The sequence below is a fragment of the Pinus tabuliformis genome, chromosome Q (genome assembly GCF_031772625.1).
Source record: "Pinus tabuliformis cultivar Carrire ecotype Pingquan chromosome Q, CPIR1, whole genome shotgun sequence".
NCBI classification, from domain to species: Eukaryota; Viridiplantae; Streptophyta; class Pinopsida; order Pinales; family Pinaceae; genus Pinus; species Pinus tabuliformis.
In genome coordinates, this window is record NC_142296.1 from 119,548,807 (window position 1) to 119,575,245 (window position 26,439).

Sequence of the window (26,439 nt, forward strand, 5' to 3'; positions counted from 1 at the left end):
TCTTACATCACAACTTCTTAAGGCATCTTTGCAATCAATGCATCACAACAACTCTGCCGATGTCGTTAGCACAACAAAAATGAACCTTTCTTATTAAGCAATACACCTCTACAACACCTCTATAGCTAAGCATATTGTCAATGAAAATTTGAACAAAAACTAAACTAAGTGAACAAGAACTATACTTTGCAAATAGGAAACTTTATGTCGTCACAGGAACACTACAATCACTTCAAGCAGTTCTTGAAATATGACCTAATATATGTTTTTTCTCTGCAAACCTTATGTTGTCACAGGAACACTACAAGCACTTCAAGCAGTTTTTCAAATATGACCTAATATATCCTTTTTCTCTACAATACATCACAACATTACATCTGCCAACAAGAATTCACATGCCTTCAGCATTGGCCTCTACAACATCTGTAACATAACATTTTCCATTGTCATTGTGTTCCATCACAATGTTTTCATGCATCTTTAACAACACCTTTTCAAGAAAATCAACTCAATCATCATATGCACACAATAGACCTCTACAACATAACATCTTCAGCTACTTCAATGACATACTAAGCATAACAAGCATCACAACACACCTTACAAACATATGGTGACGACACCTCTGTCAAGTAGGCATAACAAGCTTACAACATAAACATAATAATCATAATAGCCCCTGCATCAACACAAGCATGCCATCAACTTCAACTTCAACTGTGCATACATCAAATGACCCTTTTCCATCATCCGTTGCCATCAATGACAACTTCGCCAACACTGAAGTGTGTACAACTTGTTCCTACTCATTTCAAGCACCTTTGTCAAGCCGAAGTTGGAACCCTTGGGATAGATATACACCTCTCCATTTCAGAAATTCACTACATAACCCTTGTCTTCCAAGGCTGAAACAAAAAATAGATTCTTCATCAAGTCTGGAACATACAACACATCCTTCACCAGTAGATGCTTCTCAGACTCCCTTTGAAACTTGATAGTTCCACTGCCTCCTGACTTGTACTTAGCATAGTCACCAAGCTTAATGTGGAAGTCAAAATTGTGCTCCTTCAAACTGGTAAACTAGTATCACACTCCATTCATGTGACATGAAGCGCCACTGTCAACATACCACATTTTAATTACCATTTAACTAGAGAGACACTCGATGAGTGAAAACTCATCCTCAAATCTAGCTACAAACTTGTGCATCTTGGCTATAGTAGTGACTTGCCTCTTTGTTTTCCCTTTCTCTTGTTAGGGAATTAGCTGGAAAAATTCCCTGGCTGGTGGCACACATAGCATTTCACTTTTCTAGCATTTAACTTCTTTTTATTTCCCTTCAAAGTAGCTCCTTTGTGGATCCTTTATTAGCCTATCCCTTTACCTTAGAGGTAAGGACTAGGTTCTCTTCTTAATCATTCTTCTTCTTTTGATCTCCATGCTGAGACTCTTCTTGTATCTCTTCCTATATGAAATCATCCCACAACCTTTCCTAAGTGGGAAGATACTCTCATCCCATGATGGATTTTACAAGTACATCCCACTACTTTTTAAATCCATTCAAAACTATACACATTAGTTCAAAATTGGGGATTGTCTCCCCTACAGTTTCCATCTCATAACGCACTTGCATGGGCCTGGTAATATAGGAAGTCACATTCTCTCCCTTGGACATCCTAGTGTTGTGGAGCTTCTCCCTAAGCACCATCTTCCAATTCCAGTTATCACTCTTGTACAATTTAGTGAGTGCATCCCACATCTCTTTGGAAACTTTCCCTCAAACAGATGGGGAATTAGGTTTGTCTTCCAACCCATCCAAGATGATCCTCTACACCCTTGCTTCTTTCACCTCATGGTGGTCTAGGGCAATAGGATCTAATATTGGAAAAACCACCGTGGAGTTAACAAAGTTCCACATCTTTTTCTCCTTCAGAACAACTGCAATTTGAACTTTCCACTAAAGATAGTTTGAGTCTCCTTCTAATTTGTCTACATACATAACATTGGTTTCCATGTTATATAAAACCCTTGAATAATTGTTTGTTGAAAACTTTAGAAGGAAAAGAAACCCCATTGACCTTGAACCGGTGCAACACTCGAATTTATTTTAGAGGCTTGGTTATGATACCATGTTAAATTCTATAAACCAAACAATCAATTTAATGAGATTGTGTAGAGACACTTGTCTGAGCTAAAACTTTTAACATTACCACTTTCTTATTTTTTTCTTGATAGCTACCTTTTCTTTCCATTATATTTTAGACAATGTGGTGCAAACTTTGGCCAATCTTGAAGACATATTTGGAGCCTTGTAGGAGAAGATCATTCATGACATGATGAAGAAGATATTGGAAGTCTTGAAGCAAGAATAAACCATCTTGAAGCAGTGGGTTGGAGCCCTAGAAGTTGGAGCCTTGAGAAGAATAGGTTTGAGCATAAATTTACAAGAGAATTGGAGGCCTTCCATAGAGTTTGAACCTTGTGGAATACCAAGTTGGATCTTGAATCGTTGAAAGGATTGGAGTACTCCAGAAGACCAAGTTGGAGCTTGGCACCATATAGGTTGGAGCCTAGATTGATTGAAGATTGGAGTCTTCATCTAGGGTTGGAACCATAGAGGATTGGAGTCCTCAAGAAGACCAAGTTGGTGGTTGGTGAAGCACAGGTTGGAGCCTGGTTGATTTGAAGATTGGAGTCTTCATCTAAGGTTGGAGCCCTGAAGAATTATTGTAGAAAATGGAATTTAATTATTGTAAAAGAGGACTAGAGTCCTCATTCTTTTTATTAATAAACTCATTCTTTTGTAATATATATTATGTTTTGTTTTCAAATGATCTTAATTAGTAATAAATAACAATTGTAAACAGAAATATTGATTCAACCCCACTCAATATTTCCAACAATTGGAATTAGAGCCAGTAACTTTAGTCTCGGCCTAACCACTGGAAGATAGATCTTTAGGACACAAATGGAAAATTCAAGGAAGAAAGGCTCCAAACTTTCTAAAGACGTCTCCTCCTCAATCAAGAAATCAGAAGAAAAGCAGGTTGGCAAAGCTCTCTTGTTCAATGAAGAAATCTACGAGGCATGGAGATGTAGAATGGAAATCTTTTTTATGGCTCAAGGTATTGAAGTTTGGGAATCAGTGGTTACCATAAGAAAAATGGAAGAGGAGTCTAAGGATTCTAATGGAAAATCAATAAAGCTAATCTTGAGGAGTTTACCATATCATAATAAAGTCAAGATGAAAAAATACTCATCCACAAAAGAGCTTTGGGAGAATCTTCAAGATATTCACTCAAAAGGACTTTTGCTCATGATCTCAAATCTAGAAGATGGTGGACAAGAACACAAAGACAATCAAGAGTCAAAGGAGGTAGATGAGTTTCCAATTCCATAAAACAGGATGATGATCAAGAGAATTGAAGTAGTAATTGAAGTAGACCATAAGGCAAAACTTGCGGTTGCTCTAGAAGTGGTAAGCAGAGTGAAAAAGAAAAATGAGGAATTCAAGAGGCACAAGATGTTGATCATGACCTTGAAAAAACAAAAGAGGAAATTATTATTTTAAAACATCAATTACAAGAAAGGGATGAGGATCTCAACAAGCTTAAGGAGGAATTGCATCAGAATGAGAAAAGATATAGTGAGGAAGCCACCTCCTTGATAACTCAATTAGAAGAAGCAAAGAGAAGGGAAAACATTTTGACAAGTCGTCTCAAACAGAGATATGAGGAATTGAGTAAATCTGAAGTAGAAATTGGTCAATATAAAGAAGAATTCACCTCCCTAAAAGCTTAACTAGAGGAAACAAAGAAATAAATACAAGGAGATGAAGATAAGAATTTAAAGAAAGAATTGGGCCTCCTAAAAGGACAAGTTGATGAAGTTGAAAAGGAAAGAAAAACCATGACATGCCAACTAAAAGAAAAAGATGAAGATATTAACATATTTAAAACAGATGTCATCTCTTTTAAATTCCAAGCATGTGAAGCAATAAGGATGAAGGAAAAAATGGAGAGTCAACTAGCAAAGAAAGATGAATACTGTGAGAATATGAAAGAAGAGATTGCTTTTCTAAGGAAAGAAGTTGATCAGCTGAACAAGAATCTAAAGAGTTCTCAAGCCTTGGATGACATCCTAAGTAATCAAAGATCACCACTTGACAAATCTCGTCTTGAATATGCATGTGAGCATCCTAGCAAAAGTAATGCAAGCCCTAAAACATTGAGGAACTAGAATGTTGAGAAGCTTGAAAATTGCATCCCTAACTCCAGTAAAAAAATAAGTCAAAATAACATTGGAAGAACCTATCCTCCAAGAAAATATATTGATGTTGTAAGTAGCAATGAATATCATCAAAGAATATCAAGGCAGAACAACTTCAGAAGTGCACCAAGACAATATTCATCTTCCAAGTATCAAACTATATTCTTTGGCTATTGTTACTCTTGTACAAATTTTGGGCATATGGCAAAGGATTGCAGGGCATATAACAAAAAGAACTCCCATCAGTTCCCCAAAATTAAAATTGAAGGGAGATACTCTAATACATTTACCAACATAAATTATGCTCGATCATTCATGTACAAAACTTAATGTTTCAAATTCCATAATGCTGGACATATAGCTCGAAAGTGCAACTTAAATTCGGCTCCTAAACAATTTGAGAAGTCCTCAACCAACCATGAAAAAAGAATTACACAAGTTTGGATAAAGAAGCATGTTGAACCAAAAGGAGAACACATGGAATTTTTCTTGAATACTCAAGGCATCAATCCATGTGGTTAATCAAATATGGGCGTCATAGGAAAAATTTATGCCTCACCAAGATTCTGCCTATTAAAAAGAAGAAGATTATACTGTTAAGGGGAGCAGCGCTATGCCAAAGAAGAATGTAACATGATGACAAGAGGAGTAGCATGATGACAAGAAGGAACAACACAATGCCAAGGGGAGCAACACAATGCAAGAGGGAGCAGCACAATGACAGGGGCGACAACATATGAAGAGGTTGCCATTGATGTCAAAGGGGTAGAAAATGGTGAAAGTATGAAAGTATTTCCATCAATGAAAAAGGGGGATATTGTTGGATAAGGTTTTCATTTATGTCAATATGATGTCCAACATTGTTGCTAGCCATATATGCTAACTCTAGATGATGCCCTTGATGTTTGATGCTAGCTCTTACATAATGAAACCCTAAATTAATGAAGCAACTCCCATGTATACAATGCCCTAGCATAAACCCTAAGGTTGATTGAATATATCATAGATACATTGTTGTCGATAATGAAACCCTAGATGATGAAACTCTAAGATCCTAAGTGTAGATTGAAAACCCTAACCCTAAGTATATTGATGAAACTCTTGTATCGGTGTCTTAAGCATACCCTAGGTGCATGGAAATGCCCAAGTTGAAGAAATTCCCTAAGAAACCCTAGAAAAATCCCTAACATTGTTGAAGACCTTACATTGAAACTCTAGCTATATGACGTCTAGCCTCCATGTAAATGGTGTCATTGATGATGGCATAGCCCTAAAGGTATGCAAGCCCTAAGTCTGTTGAAGAATGATGGATGATGGAGCTCCAAAACTTAATATTTATGATACCCTAGGTCCATAATGATGAATTCCCTAATCATAAGAAGGAGTCCTTTAGAAGACCATGCTATGAAATCCTAAGGATTGTCATAAAATTCTAACGGTTGTCACAAAAGAATAATTTATTCTTGAGAATAAAATCAATACCTTGAAATGACTCTTTCACCAGCTTGAAAATGGCTTCAAGACCTTTCTAATGAGTACCTACTTACCCTCTAATTCCTTGGAGATATTAATTTTTTAAATTTAAGTATTTTAAAAAAGGGTGAAGTCTGCAAGCCAACTAGATTCAACCCCACTTCCCCAAAAGACATGCATGCTCATATATGATGAAACCACTATATATTGACGTAGAGCCTCCACCACTCAAGCAAAAAATTTAATCAACAACAAATAAGCTCATAATTAAGAAATTGATAAGTAATTTAGTGCACATTTGTGGAAGGAAATTAAGACATCTAAGGCTTATTTTCTGGTGTACACAAGCTAAAAACACACTAAAATTTATGTGGGAAGAGAGCCAAGATGCATGTTTTCCACAACTACAATATCTTTGAAATGATGTGATTTCTTCAAAAGTTGTTGGATCCGTCAAAACAAATTTTTGGACCTGTAATTAGAAACTTGTGGAGGCAAATTTTTGGACCTGTATTGCAGACCTATGGAAGCATATATTCGCACTTGTGGTACTACTTGTAGCAAACTTGTGGAGGCAAAATTTCGCACCTGTGGGAGTACTCTTTGTAGACTTGAGGAGACACCTGAACCTTGTGACACATCATTGATAGTCTTTGACATCATTGAGAGTGGTTTATTGAGGATTGCTTAAACCAGATTTGAAGAGTATTATGAAGGACACTCGAGGAGATCTTATAAACTGATTAGAATTGAACTATGGTGAATTTTTTCAAGCAAATATACTATTGATAGAGAATTGTCACTCACAATAACCATCTCTTTAAGTTGCTTTCTGATCATAGATAATCCATATCATACCACTAGGTGCACCATGCGTTCCCCCAACATGGACATGGGCTAATCTAGAGATCAAACCAATGACCTCATAATATTTTTATATGACCCATTTACGTGGTTTTCTAAGTGAGCTACCTACGAGGGTTTTCCTTGACATCTCCTTGTCCACCCATGAATTTCCCTAAAATTTTGGAGGTGTCTTCATACACCTTCAATTTGTGTTTCTCCACTCAATCTTGGAATTTGGAGGGACATTTGAAAAAAATCATAGAAATGTGTTTTTTATGAATATTTTGAACAACCATGTTTCTTGAAAACATCTTTGGTTGGACATTTTGAATAACAACTTTTTGATGTGAATTTACTCTGAAGTATGTAGATTAGGTATCATTGGATGTGGAATTTAATCTCGCATCCAACAGGTGTCTATACATGACATTCGAGTAAACTAGGAGAGAAGCTAAAAATACAATAAAAAAATAGTTTTTCCATTTCCCTCTTAAAATATTGACCCTAGGGATGACATCATCACCTTGAATCTTATTGGTTCTTTTAAAGTTGATTTTGTTAGTTATATCTTTAGTCGTACATTTTGAATAACATTTTTTGATGTGGATTTACTCAAAAGTATGCAGAGTGGGTATTCGTTGGATATGGAATCTAATTCCGTATCTAATGGGTGTTTATACCTGACATTTGAGTAAACCTATAAGGAGATAAGCTGAAAATACAATAAATAAATAGATAAAAATTATTTTCCCTCTAAAAATATTTATCCCTGGGGATGATATCATCATTTTGAACCTTATTGGTTCTTTTAAAGTTGATTTTGTTAGCTTTTTTTTTTGGCTCATTTTTTACCTCAAAATTCTCCTAATGCCTTCAAACACACTAAATTTTTCAACTCTCAATCTTTATTTTTATTTTCATTTCCATAATTTTATATTTGATATCTCTAGATGTTTATGACCATCCAATCTTTGCTACCATTCTACATTTTTATATCATTTCTTATCCTTGATTTTATCTTTCCCTTAAACCCTTTTTTTTTCACTCAATTTTCATTTTCTTTACAAAAATAATGGTTGCCATGATCCAAACCATTCATCCAATAAAAAAATATAATTTTGAACTGAATATTAGAGAAGAAAAGCACTTTATTTTATAACATCTAATAGATAAAATTCAACAAAATCTAATCATTATGAAAAAATCATGAATTTCTACAATGACGAACAAAATTTATTGTTTTGCAAGCTTATTACAACATTGAGGTCCATTAGTGAGTGAAAACAAGAATAAAACCAAAACAAGAGATAAACACGGAAACTAAGAGATAATAGCTGACATAGAAAGTTGATTATCCACATCCCACATAAATTACACAAAACTCTGCAAATGCTTGACATAAATACTTGACATTAGCCACCAATAAGTTCAAATTGGAGAGCATATATTTTTCATTTTGAAAGCTTAAAACATTTATGATATTCAATCTATTTATCATCGCTATTTTTTATGTCAATTTTTAACATATTTTTCATCTTTCCTCAAATTTTTTTTGTGCCATTAATTTTTCTTTTCCTTTCCCAAACATGGATTCTATTTCAAATCATTCACCCTAAGAAAATTTAGCTACCTTATTGAACATATAATAGTCAAACTTGTGAAATAGAATCTTTATTCGAGTATTATGTTTTTGAAACTCGTGAATTTTGCAAATTATTCTTTGGACAGAGAAACAAAATATTGTTTTATAATCTTGTTACAACATCAAGGTCATCAAGAAGTACAAAAAGAATAAAATTGATCTAAATATGCTGCAAAAATTTGACTATGTCTATCCTGCAAACACTTACTTCGATTTGTACAAATGTGGGATTTATGTCGTGCATATATTTTGCTATTTCGAAATCTTCAAAGTAGTGTTATCCCTATTGCAATAATATCCCCAATATTTGAAATTATCACAATAATATGTAATTATCATCATAACTTTTTTAATTATCATGATACAACAGAAAATATCACCCTACAAAGATGAGACTTGCTTTAAAATGTGATTTTTGTGTTTTTAACATTGTTTTACAAAAGATATGAAGAGGATGACGCTTTGAGGTTACTATGACCATTTACCATCAAGCAAACAAGGGAAAATATGTAGTTTTTATTGTCTTTAACTAAGTATTTGTAGAATGGGGATTTACCCCAATTTACTAAACCATATTCCTTTTAATGTAGAAAATATTGTGTTTACTTTCTTTATTTTTCAAGATTGAGTGTATCTCTTCTCGCCCTTTCTTAATGGGAGATTTAATAGTTATGTAGCTATGATATTTTAATTGTAACATTCTTTAAGTATTTTGTGGATCTAGATTTTAAATTTCCCTAGTTGTTTTAGACCATAGGTTTCAAAATTTAATGAATGTTTTATAAATTTGAAAATACCAAAGTCATTGAACCTAATGTAGGAGTATGGTCTATCATATGATGCTCACAATAGAATTGGACCGAATCGCAATCTATGGAATGGAAATGTTCGGTGGAATCAAGAACTTGAAATACCACCTTGCCAAAATCCCAATGAATTAAGTGGAGATTTGTCGAGCATCTATCCTAGAAATTGTCCAAATTGCAAATCAATCAATATTTTATGAGTTGGAAAAGAGATCAAAGGGAAGAAACAACACTTGTCAACATGCAAATAAAATTGCATGTGTTTCAACTCTGGAGGAAAGTCAATCCCCAGGCTCATCTTCCACAATGCTCAATGATTTAGTGTCCTCAACTTTATTTGTGTAAGGTCAATATCTAAGGTACAACCTTCTATTTGGTCAATAGTGAAAACAAAGGAGGAGGACAAGGTCAACAAGATTGTGGTCAAATGTTTTATATGGAGTGACATTCCATTTAACATTGTCAAGAACAACCCATTCTACCATTCCATATTTGAAGCAATTGCTATTGTTGGCCTTCCTGTAATGACTTCAGAGGGCCTATCCTTCAAGGGGGAAATGTTGGTTGTACAAAGAGATTGGGTGGGCTTAGGAATCATGGCAGATCACTAGATGCACCATTATGTCGAATGGTTGGAAAAATGAGAACAGATCCATTATAATCTTCTTGATTAAGTATCCTAGGTTGACAATGTTTATCAAATTTGTTGATGCATGTGTATGTTAAAGATGCAAAATTACGATGTGAGTTCAATGGTTTCTTTCAAGAGATTAGTCCACAATATGTTGTCCAAACCATTACATACAATACTGCTAATTATGTTGCTACTAGAAAGTTGCTCATGGAGAGGTATCGGACCCTATATTGAACCCTTTGTGTTGTTCATCACATTGATCTGATGTTAAAGGACACGGGAAATTTCCCCCGAGTCAAGGAAATTGTTGAATTACTTAGGAGTGTCCCAATATGTATATATAAGTATACATATGTTCTTACACTAATGACACAATTCATAAGGAATATGGAGTTAGTCCATCCCACAATCATGTTAGAATTGCAAAAAAATGTTTCTTTTAGATAATTGGAATGTGTGTGTCTACAACATTAAAGTGGATGGCCTAGCTGCTAAACTTGGCTGGCAGCTCCTGACTACCGACAACCTCTGGTCACGTGTAGCACAAGCAAAATATATCAGACCCTCCCATCTCATGGATTGGTTCCGACAGCAACACAACCCAGGACTCAATATCTCTAATATATGGAAGGCAGTTTTACTCTCCCTTCCGCTCCTAAGGGAAGGCATTACCTGGCGCATTAAGAGTGGGCAGGATGTAAGGATTGGTATAGATCCCTGGGTAGGATGCGGCAACCTGCACAGACTCTCGGATGGCCTTATCAGACACCTACACAACAGGGGCATAACTCATATTAATCATATCGGTGACAATGCAAACTCTGTCTTTCTACAACAGGCCTGGTACTCATCGGCATCCTTGGGCATCCCGGATCAGTGGCAGACAGAATGGAACAATTTTACTGAGGCCCTCACACAAGCTAATATCAGATTGTCAGAAGGACCTGATGAACTCATATGGGCCATTGCTAAACATGGACTTTATACTCCGAAAGAGGGATATCTGAAGTTAATGGAACCATATAAGCCACCGGACATCCTTCCACACTGGAATAAGATTTGGAAACTCCAGGCTGCACCTCGATGTCGTTTACTCATGTGGAACATCATTTTTGACAAAATCCCCACTGGTAAAAACCTCTTGAAAAGATCCTTCCACGGCCCATTCAGATGCCACCTCTGTTGTTGTGAAGAGGAGAGCACTGATCATCTATTCATCCATTGCACTGTCATTAGATCTCTCTGGCACAGTATATCAACTCAAATACCCGATCTCAAGGAATGGAATGGGACAAACATCAAGGATGCTTGGAGCAATTGGATCAGAGATCACTCTGGCAAGCTCATAAACTTACCCCTGCTTGTTTGTTGGGCTATTTGGATAGCCCGGAATCATATCATCTTTAATAACAGACCCCCTAACTGGCCAACCATCCTGAGCCATACTATTGCAGACTACAATCTCCTTCCTGTGACTGATAGAAATATACCTGCCCGCTCTATTACTCCTCTCACCATTGATAAGTCCAAGCCATGGGCCTTCTTTGATGGCTCTGCACAGGACACAGGATGTGGCGGGGGTGCTGTCTTATATTTGAATGAATCTCACTGCTTTAGGATCCAGATTAAACTTCCAAATGGCACCAATAATTTTTCTGAACTTAGCACAGCCAAACATATCATATATTTTGCAATACAAAATCATTGCAGACACCTCCAATTATTTGGTGACTCCCAGATTGTTTGCAATTGGATAAACTCTGCATCACATTGTTTTACTTACTCTTTGAGAAATATACTTGACGAAGCCAAAAGACTGATCACTTCATTTGAATCTTTTGACTGTCGTCATATCTACAGGGAACAGAATGCAGAAGCAGACCAACTGTCAAAAGAAGCAGCGCATAGCCATCTAGACCAATGGCTGATACAGGAAAAGATTGATGGAACATTCCATCAATATTATCACAGGCCTTATATAGATCTTAACAGGAATGGGTCACAGACCCATCCATAATAACAGACTTGGAAAATGGCATCCTTTTTTGACATACTTTTTGTACAGTTCATGATGACTATTACAGTGCTCTCTGCGTAGAGCAAGCTTTTGGTATTTAAATTTTGTATCTATAACAGTTAGACTCCTTGTGTGGAGATCCAGATCACTCAGGTATTTTTGTGAACTTTGACTAGCCAGCGGCCACATATGAATATGCGATATGCATCTGCAAAATGTAATTTCTTCCTTTTAATAGAAATTACGACTTTTTCCTTATGGAAAAAAAAACATTAAAGTGGATGGGCAAGCCACAACCAAAGTTGTGAGACACAATTAGAGTTTTTAGATGGGAGTGCAGAAGTGTTGTGTCATTATTGAACCTTTGATAAAGGTTCTTCACTTGGTTAATGGTGACAAGCTCGCAATGGGCCAGGTCTATGGGGCCATGGATAGGCCCAAGGACACAATACATTGACACTATGTGGGGCAGGGGCAAGGAGATAGGTGGATTCACTGGACAAGCAGAGATATGTAGCGTGATTGATGAGTGATGGAACAACACTCCCCACTATTAGATTCATACATGGATTTTCCAACGTGTTCAGATGATGGTATTTTCTCCTACGAAACACTTGGAGATGTGATTAATAGCACAAGGTCATGTGGTCGATGAATAACATTGATGAGTTGGAGGAGCTATCAAAGAATGTTCACCTACAATAGAGATAAATTTTGAGCAAGAGGACATTGATAGTGTGACTCAACGAGTACCACCACTTCCATAGAGATAGGCATCTCTGGGAAGAGTTGGATAACCCACTTCAATTTACACATAATCCTTGGGAGTTGTACCTTCCACCTCATCAGCCTAAACATGTGCACTCACTACTTCCAAAGGAAAAGCACCAATGGTGACCTTTTCCTATAAAAGGTGTAGTGGGAATTGTTGACATCTTAGTGCATTATGATTATCCTTGTAGCATTTAGATTTCTCATGATAATAATCTTGCAAGATTTTTTTTGATGTGATTTCATATTATCCCTGTGAGGACTTGTGACTCGAGACAGATATCATATTTTAGTATCAATGTCTAATGTACCACTTAACATCTCATACGTCTTATATAGTACATCTATTTTCATATGTATGTGACAAAGTGTTTTTTGATGTTAATGTTGCATTAAAAGTACAAAAATTGAGAATGAAAAAAAAAAATTGATTATTTGTATTTTTTTTTAAATTCTCAATAATTTCCAATAGTTTCACTAATATTTCCAATAAATTATATTCTAGACTCCCAATTATAAATTCCTATTAATAAATGTAGCATTGCTTCAAACATCTATTACCATCTAATCCCCATTATTTTTGCAACTTCGTGTCCATTTTTTACCCCACCTTTTATTTAAGCTTTCCGTGAACCTTTTTTTTGGTCCTATACATTACATTTTTTTGTCCAATTTTTATCCATTTATTTTACCTCTATGTGAACCATGTTTTTTGGTCCAACGGATTTCCTTTACCTAAACATGAAATATGATTTAAACCATTCCCAAATCCCAAATCCAAAAAATATTTTTAGAGCTCCTCAATTTTCTTTCAAAGATGAGGATACAAGCAATTATATTGTTTCCTTTATAAAAATCCTTCACTATTTCATGGTCAAATGTACTTCAGTATGTTGTTGCTTACTCAAAAATTGATTGTTGAGTGGTGTGCCTTTTACTGTGCCTTCGTTGTCCCAAGCAATGTTTTAAAACTCCGACTTTGACACCAACTAGGCCGAGGGTCGACTCCGACTCCAACTCTGACTCGGTATCGACTAGGCCGTTGTAAAAAATACATTAAATATTTATTTATTTTTTATAAAAAAAAACATAATTTTAAAGATCTTCATTCATGTTTCCAAACACACAGCATTAGAATATAGATAGAAGACAACATATGATCAAAGTAGGCTCATGAATATATCCATTATATCAAAATGGCACCCAGTGCATTGTCCAATACATACATGATCATGAATCATAATATAAAGATCAAAACAAAAACACATAACCAAGGAGGCTAGAAATGGCCTCTACAATAAAAGTAAATTGTGAGTCATGACCAGTACTACTGGCTACTGCCAGAGGAGCCAAGATCATGCAGATCAATCTCTGGATCATCATCAGAGTCAGACAGAGGGCCCCATGGCTCCTCCTTCTCATCATCTCCGACTGCAACTGTAGAAGTGGTAGCACTAGCACGTTGTGCAGCAGATGCAAACGGAGATAGACTAGATATGCGCTTCTGTCGTGGTTGAGCAAAGGAAGCCCCTGCAACTGGAGGACTTGCTGGTTGTGAGGTTGAGGTTGGTACAAGTGGATCAGGATCTGCATTCAATTGAACATTATGTTTGAGTGATGCTAGCGTCTGTAATTCATAATCCATATCCTCTGCAGAAGCAAACTCTATTGGATGACTCTCCATTACCCAATCTGATGTTGGATCAATGTCTTCCAACACAATGGGATCTGAATCAGGCCTTTTGTTCAGCAATTGGTTGCGTCTGAGCCAGAGGTTGTATTGGACAAAGACTAGATCATTTAACCATTTCTTATCCAAATGGTTTCTCTTCTTTGTGTGAATCCTCTCAAAGACAAACCAATTGCACTCACACCCAGTAGCACTGCAAGTTTGACTCAAAATACGAATTGCAAACTTCTACATTTCAAGACAATGGCTACCAAAAGCCTCCCACCATTGTGCTGCAAAAAACATAGGAGTGTAATGAGTTAGCTCAACAAAATTACAAATTATATCCAACTTTCAAATTATAAACGATTTAACAAAAAAACTATTAAGAATTTGAAAATTGAAATTTTTGTTTACCTGGCTCATCTGCTTCTCTTGCAATCTTTGCTAGGTTCTTCCCAAAGGTACCTAAGGCATTGGTGAAGGTTGTGACCTGTCGGTGTATCTCCATCTGATCACACTCCAATGGGATCATGCAATCAATGCAGTCAATCAGTCCATCTCTAACCTCCCCCCTCAAAGCCCATGTCGCCTTAGCTTTATAATGATACCGTGGGTTCAAAAAATACCCAATTGCATGTATAGGGCGATGGAGTTGATTGTTCCATCTTTCATCAATGATTGCCCAAATGGGCATACTTAACCACTTTATCCTTGTATGCTTTCTTTATTTGCTCCTTTGCTTGATCCATAGCCTCATAAATGAAGCCCATAGCCAATCTTTCCCCATCCACCAACTGCAACACCTTAACCAATGGCTTAGCAAGTTTCACAATCTCTGCTGCCTTTCTCCAAAATATTTCTTCATTAACTTTCTTTTTCAATTCTTTGCCTTCCAGTTTGTGAGACCACTGGCTTAGATTCCATTCTTCACTGGAAAAAATCTTTTGCAAGTTTCTATGTTGTGAAAGCAAAGATTGCAATGTCAAAAAATGAGTAGAAAATCTAGTGATGGCAGGCCTAATAATATCCCTGCCCCCTGTCTGTTTCCTCATGAGGCTCAAAATCCATGAATGATTGTAGATAAATTTTGTTATGCTTTTGGCCAGTGTTGTTAAAATCGCGATAAAATCGCGATTTTATCGGAAAATCGCGATTTTTTCCTCTGCCCGATCAAATCGCGATTTTTATTCGTAAAAATCGCCACTTTTTTTTATACCGATTTTTATCGAAAAAATCGCGATTTTTTCAAAACATCGCGATTTTTTCGAAAAAATCGCGATTTTTAAGAAAAAAATCGTGGGGGCTTGGGACAGCATAGTTTTATAACTTTTTTTGGGTTTTTTCATGCAATTTTTTTGAAAGAAACAAATAATTTTTGAGTGGGGCAACTTAATGATCAAGTCTATGCCCTAGTATGGATATGCTATTCATGGTAATGTTAAATTCTTAAAGTAAAAGTGACATTCTCCTTAATCTTCATTTTCATCCTTTTACTTAAATTTTTAACATTACCATGAAATGACTCAGGATGTTTGAGAGTGGTTCCAGCCTCATTGGATTTCATATGGAGAAAGTAGAATTTTAGATTTCATTTAAAATCCAGCAGACTTATCAGTTTTTCAGGATTTTAGGATTGGGAGATTGTAATGTTTCGAGGTGACACCATCCGCCCAGCCTACCCCTGCCACCAGTAGAGGACGTGGTCTACCTCCTATAGCTCCTACTTCTAGTTCTTCAGCTTCTAGAGCACGTCAGACTCCACTGCCATTTCCACCAGCACAGGCACCAGCTTCTACATCTAGAGGGAAAGAGAAAGCTGTGCCATTTTCTCGCAAGAGGGGCAGAGGAAATCAATAGGATTAGACTTTCATTTTATTGTATATGACATTATGACATGATGAGATACATTATCATATTTTTTGTTGATATTTTGAGGCTGAGTTGGACTTGGGACTCAGGACTTACTATTCAGGACATGATTCAATGTTATGTGTGATTTTAGCGCTAGAAATGATATTAAACATCTTATATATTAGTTTTTTTATTATATTTATGTGTCAATGTATTTATTTTATGTTGTAGATGGTTTAGATATTAAAAAAATTGAAAAAAAATGAAAAAAAATGAATATTTTTGTGCCAAACGATTTTTTCCCGCTTTTTTCCGATTTTTTCCCGATTTTAACGATTTTTTCCGCTTTTTTCCGGCGCCGATTAAATCCCGATCGCGATGTGTGCAACACTGCTTTTGGCATGATCTACAGTGTTTTTGACCCAATCTAATTTTCCAATATCCTCAAACATGAGGTCTATGCAATGTGCAGCACATGGGGTCCAAAAGATGGTCTTGTGTATTTCCTCTAACAATTTACCAGCAAGAACATAGTTAGAGGCATTATTTGTGATGACTTGAACAACATTAGCCACCCCCACCTCCTCAACAACCTCATCCAATAGCTGAAACAACAATTGCCCATCTTTTACCTTATCAGATGCATCAACTGATTTTAGAAACATGGTTCCTTATGGGCAGAAGATAAGAAAGTTTATGATGGTACGGTTTCTTTGATCAGTCCATCCATCTGACATGATGGTACATCCTGTTCTTGCCCATGAGTCCTTGAAATCTTTCAAATAGTCATTAATGGATAAAATTTCTTTCTGCAAACGATACCCCCTTAGCTCATGCATAGTAGGGCCTTTGAAGCCTTTTCCAGCAGCATGTATGGCATCGAACATAGGCTCATAATATGGTGAACGGGAAGCATTGAAGGGGATATCATCATCATACCACCATCTAGCTATGTAATCACAAGCAGTCTCCCTCAATTATTTCTTCCAATGGTCATCTAAAGTGGGTTGCATTTGACTTTTATTAGCTTGAGGACCATGTGCATCTGATGGAGAGGAGGGAGTGAAATAACTTTTGATATTCATATCACCCTTTTTCATTCTACCCTTTCCCTTTTCTTGAATAGACTCAAAAGAGGGAGGAACATATCGGAAGGGGTTGGATGCATTAGTACAAGGGATAGAGGAAGAACCCTCAAAATCAAAATGGGGGTTGGTAGCCATCATTTTTTGTATATTCCTCTTCCTCCCAATTTCAACCTCTAACTATTTTTGCCTAGCCTTATCTTCTTTAAACTTCTCAAAGCTAGCTAACAAATCCTTCCTAATCTCCCTAATTTCTGGTGAGGTACATGGAGTAATTTGGCCTCTAATCCCCGCCGAGTGTTGTTTCAGCTTATTAATGCCCCTAGGACCTTCCTTAATTTTCCTATGGAAAAATTTGCAATGCATTTGACTTTCAACCATTTCAACATATGCCCAAGTGGCATCTTTCACTCTAGGTGCCATTTTTTAACTTGGAAATGAAAGCAACGAAAATGACAACCAAAAAAAAAAAAACAAACAAACATTGATTCAATGTTCATTTCTTTCACAAAAAACACTCTTCGGGATTTCTAGATTTTCACATAAAATTTAATAAGCAAAAACAAATTTTTACAAGTGAAAAAAAAAACCTCCAAGCACAAACTGCCTCCTCAAGCTTGCTCCGAGAAACCAACTGCTCAATGTTGCTCCAAATCGCTGCCCAAGAAGCTCCTCACTCCCGCTACAATGCTTGCCCAAGACTCCTCACTGCTGCTCCAAAAACAAACTCAACAACTCCTCACAAACTCTCACTCAAATGCATGAGATGGCTGTGAGAGAATGAGAGGGGTTGAGTGGGTTAAATAGGGTTTGGGAGAGGGGAATCGACCCCAAAGACCAAATAGGCACTATTAAAACTGGTTTGGAGTCCACAATTTTATTTTATTTTTAAACGTTGTTTCCGGTTTCAACGGGCCGCTGTCACTAACTCGGCCCGCTGAACTGAATACTTGGCCGAGTCATTGTTTTGAGGCCTAGCTCGGACCAACTCGGCCGAGTCGGTTCTGAGCCGGCTGTTTTTTAAAACAGTGGTCCCAAGGAAGAGCCTTCAATAGTTTTCAATAGAATATCAATATAGTTCGAGAGGGAGCCGTTCACTGTGCCTTCGCTGTCCCGAGGAGCCTTCAATAGTCCGAGAGTTAGCCTTGAAGATGCCAATATAGTCCGAGTTTTTGATGCCTTTTTGCACAGTACAGAGCTGTAGATGAAGTTTTGTTCACTTTGTCCGAAATCTTTTAGAGATGTTCTAACTTCTGATGTCCAATCAGTTCACAAGATGTGAACTTGTCCTCGTTTATTGCCAAACTTTGTATTGATGGCTCCGATGATTCGTTTTGAGAGTTCTTTACCGTCAATACATAGTGTATCTCTTGGCTTAGTGAGCCAACTTTTGAAAGAGCTAAAGCTGACTTGTAGATAGGACTCAGGAGTACATATTTTTTAATTTTATCATGTTATTTTTCAGCCATCGAATAGGAGAATAGGAAGATGATTTTTGTATAGGATATAGAGAGATAGGAATAAGAATAAATAGGAATAGGCAATTAGGTCCCTTTTTTTATTATTAATTTTTTATGTCTCAAGTAAATAGGAATAGAAATCAGGTCTTCTTTTTTATTATTATTATTTTTGTGTCAAATAGGGATTATGAAATTTAGGAATTAGGGTTTAGGAATCTAGGAATTGGAAAAAATTGTTTATAGGATTTTTGTAGGGAATGAGCTAAAGATTCAAGGACTAGGGTTAGGGTTTCATCAAGGGATTAGGGCATAGGGTTTCTTAGGATTAGGTCTTGATATCAATGATAATGTTATCCAACAACTTTAAAATGCATCTCTATCCCCTTCAATCTAGAAGAACTTTTCTAATTACATACAAAAGATGAATTGACATTACTTTTCTAACATCTAGTTGTGCTTATTCCCCAAATTATATCTCAAAAATGGAGGTGCCATTATCATAAACATACATAAATGGAAATTAATAAGATTACAGAGATTAGATTTTGGTGCTTTTGAAAACTGGAAATTTCCAGCTAATAATAGCAATCACTGCTTCATACTGACAGTATATTATCAATTAATTACTGAACCCACTTTCAGATAATGCCAAAAGACTTCCCAAAATAAGCATTTACTGCTGAATGATAGAATCTGCATCAGCCAACATCTGCAAAGCTTGTGGCACTGGCTGTGAACATTGTTCTAGCAGCTTTATTAGCTGTGCTGCAAGAGGTGCATCACTTCCAGAACAGAAACTGTACAAGATGCCATTAGTTGAAGAACGTGCCATTCCAGTCAGAAGTTTTATGTATGTTTGGAGGGCAGATGGAAAGTCATATATGATGACAATTTGTACTTCGCTGAGGGTGTTTCCATCAAGTTGACTCTCAGTTGTTACGATTATGTGCAGCCTGTTATTCAGCAATAAAAGACATGAGATGAATATGAACAATTTACAGCAAACACTAACAATAGAAAGGAATCAAACATATTGCATGGAAGAACATTCAACATAAGCGATGGTGGAACATTGCTTGTCCTTTAAATGTTCATTCTTATTTATTCATAGTGATTTATTTCCAAGTCTATATATATAACGTTTCCCCGTTTTCAAATTTTTGGGGGGTCACATTTCCAGCGTGTTTCTGTTTCAGAAACGCATACCCGTTTCCCCGTATCTTGCAAATTGGATTTAAAATCTAAAAAGAAGCAATCCTTAAGATGAAGTAAAAAATTAAAAGTGTAAAACAGAGTTCATTAAAATCTGGCATGCACTATACACATTAGGATGTAAGACGTCAAGAAACATATTGAAGCTGCTGGGTATGATTATTTGATTAAATGAGAATCCGAACCTCAAAGGAAATAGCATGGACATTTCAACAGCAACTTCTTTGGAATCTCAGAAGATGACGTCTTTCAAGTCCAATCATTTTGCCCATGCTAAAGATCAAGCATGTACTAGCTATACAGCTCAGGGAATATCTGATTGGCATACCCCAGAGGTGTAATGGAAGCCAGAAAAACTATAAATTATTATTTCCAAGATCTATGAGACATATTTCTATGTTTCGGATGAATGTACATTTTGACCCTTTTATATTTCTTATATAAATACAATTATGCTTTTTCTGTCCTGAAAAAATTATTATTTCCAAGAGATTTCACTCCATAGTGCTCAAAGTGAAGAACATGATAGTAGTTGCAAAGGTCTGTAGCATTTTGGTTTTTGTTCTATGTTGCTAACTTGCATAAGAATTCAAACCAGTATTTTAAAACTCAGCCTAACTTGCACTGACACAGCCATCAAACAGGTCCAACTCAGCTGAGTTGACCAAGTTGACCCTCGAGGGGACTAACTTGACCGCCAAACTGGCCCAACTCAACCAAGTCCATACCAAATTGGTTCCTTAAAGCTGGGGTGCCATTTTGGGGGAAAAAACAATATTTTATAAAAAAATATCCAACCTAAAGTTTCTCTCACCCTCAACCCTAAAAACACACTTCATTGATCATTTGTGAGCAATTGGAATTTTTGGAGCCACAAGCCCACCGGGTATGATAACATAATTTTTTTATAATAGAAAGGTTGAAAGGGAAATATAAATAAAAGAAAAAGTTTTTAAATATTTTATATTATCACTAATTGTTTCAGGATGTTTGATAGGGGTTCCAACCTCATTGAACCTTATACAATGAAAATAGAATATCATATCCCAACCATAATTCAGCAGACTTGGCAGATTCCAGAATTCCAGCAAACTGAACTGCATCAAACTGAAGACAAGTCCACTCAACCATCAAAAGATGCCAAATGTCACCCTAGTCCTCTGCCACATGCCACTTGTGAAATATAGACATGCCAAAAATAGCAGTTCCAACTCCTGAGTCCTAACAAGTATGAGTTTCAGAATGTGAAAATAACTGCTTCCGTTACTGAACAGAAGACCTTATATAGATCCTATTGTGTTGGATGATATTGATCCAACCTCAGAATGGGTAGAGAGACTCACATGGTAGAGATTAATCCTGATATTGATGAGCTTGGGTGGATTTGTTTGGATTTGGATGCACTAGTAGGAGTAGCACCACGCATAAAAAACATTAGCTCATTCTGAGGATCCCATTTTCAACAGCTGTGATGAGTTTGATGATTGATTATGTTGATCAGTGACATGCAGTAGGCTAGTAACTTGTAGCATGTTGTTTGGATTTTAGACGCTATTTAGAACCTCAATGATTAGGTATTTTGTTTCATATATGTACTGCATTCAATGTCATTTTGATATATTCACCATTGCATGGTATATGCATGAGCAAACTTTGCATATTTTGTCTCTAATGGTTTGGAATCTTTAAAATATATTTTTGCATATAATTTTAATATTCCATCTAGTTTGCAATCAACTGAGTCGTAAAAATTCAAACTGGTCCAATTCTGAACTCTTTGAGTCAAGTGTGAACAAATCCTAGACCAATTCCAAGGCCAAGTCCAAGTTTTAAAACATTGATTCAAACTGGAAAATTTTCATGTTGAAATACACAAAAAGGTTTTTAGGATCATGATATTTGAAAGTTAATGAAGGCTTTCTACAAGATGAGAAACTTTCACTAACATCCCATCATTTCCACATGTCTTATCTGTAATGCATAAATGTTGGGGATTTAAAATTGCAACCAAAGCATTCCAGGTTGCAAAAAAAATGTTATTCTCACAAAGGTTTGTACTTCACTAATTGGGATCACTTGTTGACTCTCAAAAATCATTTTAGCATCTAAAATCTGGACAGAATATGCATTAACTCCATTAGACTAACTTGTCCTATTTTATGATAGCAAATTCTTGGAGGTTTACCTCAGCAAAAATACACTTGCATTGTGGCCTTCAATACTTCCACTGAGGCCATGGCACACCTTTACCTTGAAATGTCGGATGGTATATATTTTTTCATGTCAAACCCTCTTGGGGGGAAACGATGATCTTGAGGTTCAAAAGAAAAAATTTATAATAGGCCACAGAACTCTCTCTTACCATCAAAATTTTGTCCTTGACCTTGGATCCACTAAGGCTTCTACTACAGATAAAGAACTTGCCAATTTCTTGCAGCAAGACTCTACTAGATGCCCTGCCACCGGCAGAGAAGACATTACTTTCCAGATTTTGGGCGACTTTATGCCTGTGAATGACACTGGATTGATGACCTCTTGCACTAACCTGCTACCTTTAGTTGTGCCACATTTTTCATTCACGATTATCCTATAATTTCAGGCATCACAGCATCTTTCTATGGTGAAGATACTTTTGGTACCACTTATTTAGATGTTAAGTGTATGTTCCTTTCTTATTTTAGGTGTGTTACCCACCACCTGTAGGTCGGTAGTGTGTATGGGAGAAAATTTTCTCCTAGATGGTCCTCATCAGCCAGCAGCCAGCAGCCCCTTGTAGCCACCAAATAACTCGATGTGCCATTTTCTTCACCACCTGAGCCGATCATGTGGTCCCTCAACCACTTGTCATGAATATATGTTTGAAGGTGGGCCTTCCAAACCCAAAGGTATGGCTTTTCATTGGTATAGTTGAGTAATTTTCCTTACTTGTCATGGGCACTTTTGGACATAGATTGGTGAGGCGATTCAGCAGAAAGAGTGGGTTAGGCTTATATTCTTGCCTCCATTGCCCGATTTCGTGGTTACCCTTGTATCCTAGTCCTATAGGGCCTCCTTTACTGACCATTTGGCTTTTGGGTTCGCACTGTTAGTTTTGGTAGCATCAAAAGTGTTCTAGCCTTGAAAATTGGTGGAGAGGCTATGGCACATGAGTTCTAAAGAACCCAAAAACCGTTTGGTGAAATTCCACCCGGATTGTATTTTATTAAAATAATTCATATTTTTAATGAAGTTCCTAAACTTAGGGAAATTAAAATATGAATGGGTATTAATCAAAATATGGGTGAGAATGATCTAGAAGGTGGATCAAGTCATGTTTTAATCTTAGTCGTTGATTAAAGACTTAATCTCGGCCATTGAAGACTCAACAAGAAAAGTCTAAGATGGAGGCTTGGGGTTCATTTGAAAACACACACACAGAGAACGAATTGATCTTGAGTTCAATTTTTGGGGCTAGGAAGCTAAAAAATTTGAACTAAGTGATCATTCAGCAGCAGAGGGCCAATGAGAATCCGGGAGAAGGACTTTCCGGAGAACACTAACAGAGAAGCGGAGAGAGCTTGCAGAGAGGCAGTGCAGTAGCCGGGAGAGCTGACATTGGGCCAGTCTAGGCCCACACAACCTTGCCGTAGAGCCAGAAAGGCTAGTGCAGAAGGGAAAGCTGCCTATCACGCAGAAGCCAGAACTGTCGGGATAGCTGAAGCAAAGCCTAAAACGCTGACGCAGGGCCAGCGCAGAAGTAGACGAGGTTAGCCACTCTTGTGTTGGATCAGCCGGAATTCTGCTGGGTGAAGTGAAATAAAACTCACTCAGATTTTCTGCCAGTATTTTCTCTGTAAAGGATTGCTAGATGAGCATCCTAGATTTGTATTCAGATATTTCTCTTGCATAATAATAAACCCTAAGAACTGCTGCACCGGTTGTCCCGCATTTGGTTTTTCCGGGAACTATTGTGTACAAAAATGAGTATGTCCTATGTATCTTGTTCTTTCCTCTATTTTCTGTTTCATGAGATCAGATATTTAATTAGTGTAGGCTGTAGATGCCATTTGATTTAGTATTCAGAAGAATAACTTGATGAATGTAATTTAAAAATCAAGTAGGTGAAGTAGATTCAGATTTGCTACAATAGGGGTTCCTTTAGTGTAGGAATTTTCACATGGTATCAGAGCATTGGTTTTGAAACAGGAAGAGAAGATCCAGTGCTGAGCAATGAGGCCGAAAGCTGCACTTGGCAGCAAATTCGAATCCCCTTGAAGGGATTGCGTAGTCCTTGCCGAGAAGCAGATCTGAGAAAATCTCTCTCTAAGTGAGACGACAAAGAGATACGATTTCCAGTGCGTAAGTTTGCAGAGGCAGAGGGAGTGACGCAGAGCCTTAGCACAGTGCTTGAAGGGTGCAATTTCTGCCGAGGCAAAAATCTGCTAGAAAATAACGAAGACACATAGAAGGGGAATTTTCTCCTCAGAGAACTTTTCGCCAGAAAGTTTGAATTTCTCACTTGTTGAGCAGTTGAGCAGTGCTAACCAATGACTAGAGGAGTCAGTTCGACAGTTGGGTGAGATGGCATCGCATGGGCTCAAAGATCAAGACAGGTTGGACGAAGCCTCCAATTATGTCATATGGAAGACCAGAATCTTAGTTGTTCTGGAGGAATATGATCTCGAGGCCTACGTCAAAAGTGTTGTAGTTGTTCCTGCTGACAACGATCAAAAGAAGTACAAGGCCGAGCAGGGGAAGGCAAAGAGGCTCATTCTCGATGGAGTTCAAGATCATGTGGTCTCACACTTGCAAGGCAAGGATACAACCCAAGAGATGTGGGAAGCCTTGTCGTCTCTGTATGAAGGCTCTTTCGAATAGCGGAAGATGTATTTACAGCAGAAGTTGCAGCGGACTTTGAAGCAGAAAGGAGAAGGGGTGAACCTCTATCTTCAATGTCTTCAGGACACTAGAGACCAGCTTGCCGCAGTGGGATCCACTTCTCAACCAACCGCGATGGTGAGGATAGCCCTGAATGGAGTCTCAAATGAATGGCAAGTTTTCGTCCAAAGCATATTGGGCAAGGAAAAACTACCTTCATGGGAGGAGATGTGAGCGGCTCTTCAACAGGAGGAGTTAAGGAGGGACCTAGTGAAGGTCAACTTCAACGACAGCAGTGGGAGTGGCACACAGACGAAGGAGGACGAGGAAAATGAAACTCTAGCATCAATGGGACAGCAGAAGCCGAAGCGGAAGGACATTTCGAAGGTGAAATGTTTCAGATGTGGCGAGATGGGTCACTTTGCATCTCAGTGTCCTTTGAAGCAAAAGGATAAGGACGAGAAGCATGATCCAAAGGTTGCAGTCGCGAAGATAGACGAGGAAGAGTATGCCATGAGTGCCCACGCATCTCCAGGAGGGAGATGGGGCGATATTGAGTTGTAGTCGGGAGGACTACATGTGGGCAGGATCCTTGAGGAGTCCACCTCTTGGATCAATTCCTTTTTCTACGAGAGCCCAACATTCAGTAGTGGCGAGATGGACTTAGTGTCAGATGATGCAGTGGGGTGTTTGGAGGATAGATGCAGTAGCTTTGGACCAAAGACTGATCAGTGCAGAGCAAGGTTGGCAACAATGCAGTTGGCACAGTGCAGAGGTCAGTAGTAGCGCAGAAGATTCAGAGGGTCAGAGACTAGTAGCAGTCAAATTCCAACATTCATTGTATTATGCTGAACACAGTTAAGTTCAACTAATTTTGGATGTTTTTCAATTTCTTCTCTCAACAACTAAGTTGCGGTACAGATGCAGTGATAGCAGCATAGCAGATGCAGCATTTGAGAGGGAGTTGTAGTACAGATGCAGCAGTGGCAGTGGCAGTGTCATGGGTAGCAGTACAATAGCAGCAACATCACAATGTTGGTGATAGCAACAGTGCAAAAAGGAGGTGCTTCAGAAACAGAGCAGCATGCAGGTGGACATTGTTGCTAGAAAACTTTCCTCGCTAAGAGGGAGTGTTAGTTTTTGGTAGCATCGGAAGTGTTCTAGCCTTGAAAATTGGTGGAGAGATTAAGGCACATGAGTTCTAAAGAACCCAGAAACCGTTTGGTGAAATTCCACACGGATTGTATTTTATTAAAATAATTAATATTTTTAATGGAGTTCCTAAGTCTAAACTTAGGGAAATTAAAATATTAATGGGTATTAATCAAAATATGGGTGAGAATGATCTAGAAGGTGAATCAAGTCATGTTTTAATTTTAGTCGTTGATTACAAACTTAATCTCGGTCGCTAAAAACTCAACAAGAACAGTATAAGATGGAGGCTTGGGGTTCATTTGGAAACACACATGGAGAGAACGAATTGATCTAGAGTTCGATTTTTGGGGCTAGGAAGCTGAGAAATTCGAACTAAGTGATCATTCAGCAACACAGGGCCAGTGAGCTTCCGGGAGGACTTTTCGAAGAATACTGACAGAGAGGCGGAGGGAGCTTGTAGAGAGGCAGCACAATAGCTAGGAGAGCTGACGTTGGTCTCGTCTAGGCCCATGCAGCCTTGACACAGAGCTAGAAAGGCCAACGCAGAAGGGAAAGTTGCCTATCACGCAGAAACCGAAACTGTCGGGATAGCTGACGCAGAGGGTAGAAGAGCTAACGCAGAGCTTGAAAGGCTGACGCAAGGCCTACGCAGGGACAACGCAGAAGTAGTTGGAATTAGCCAGTCTTGT

At 37.6% G+C, this 26,439-nt stretch overlaps 1 protein-coding gene across 1 annotated transcript in view; it reads right to left on the minus strand.

Moving 5' to 3' along the window:
• Positions 1-18,977: 18,977 nt before the first annotated feature.
• LOC149218539 (P-loop containing nucleoside triphosphate hydrolases superfamily protein) overlaps positions 18,978-26,439 on the minus strand; it is a 254,923-nt gene continuing 247,461 nt past the window's right edge. The window contains exon 7 of the mRNA XM_089384086.1: positions 18,978-19,479. Within this exon, the coding sequence (XP_089240212.1) occupies positions 19,200-19,479 (280 nt within the window). The 3' untranslated portion in view covers positions 18,978-19,199. The remainder of the gene's footprint in view (positions 19,480-26,439) is intronic.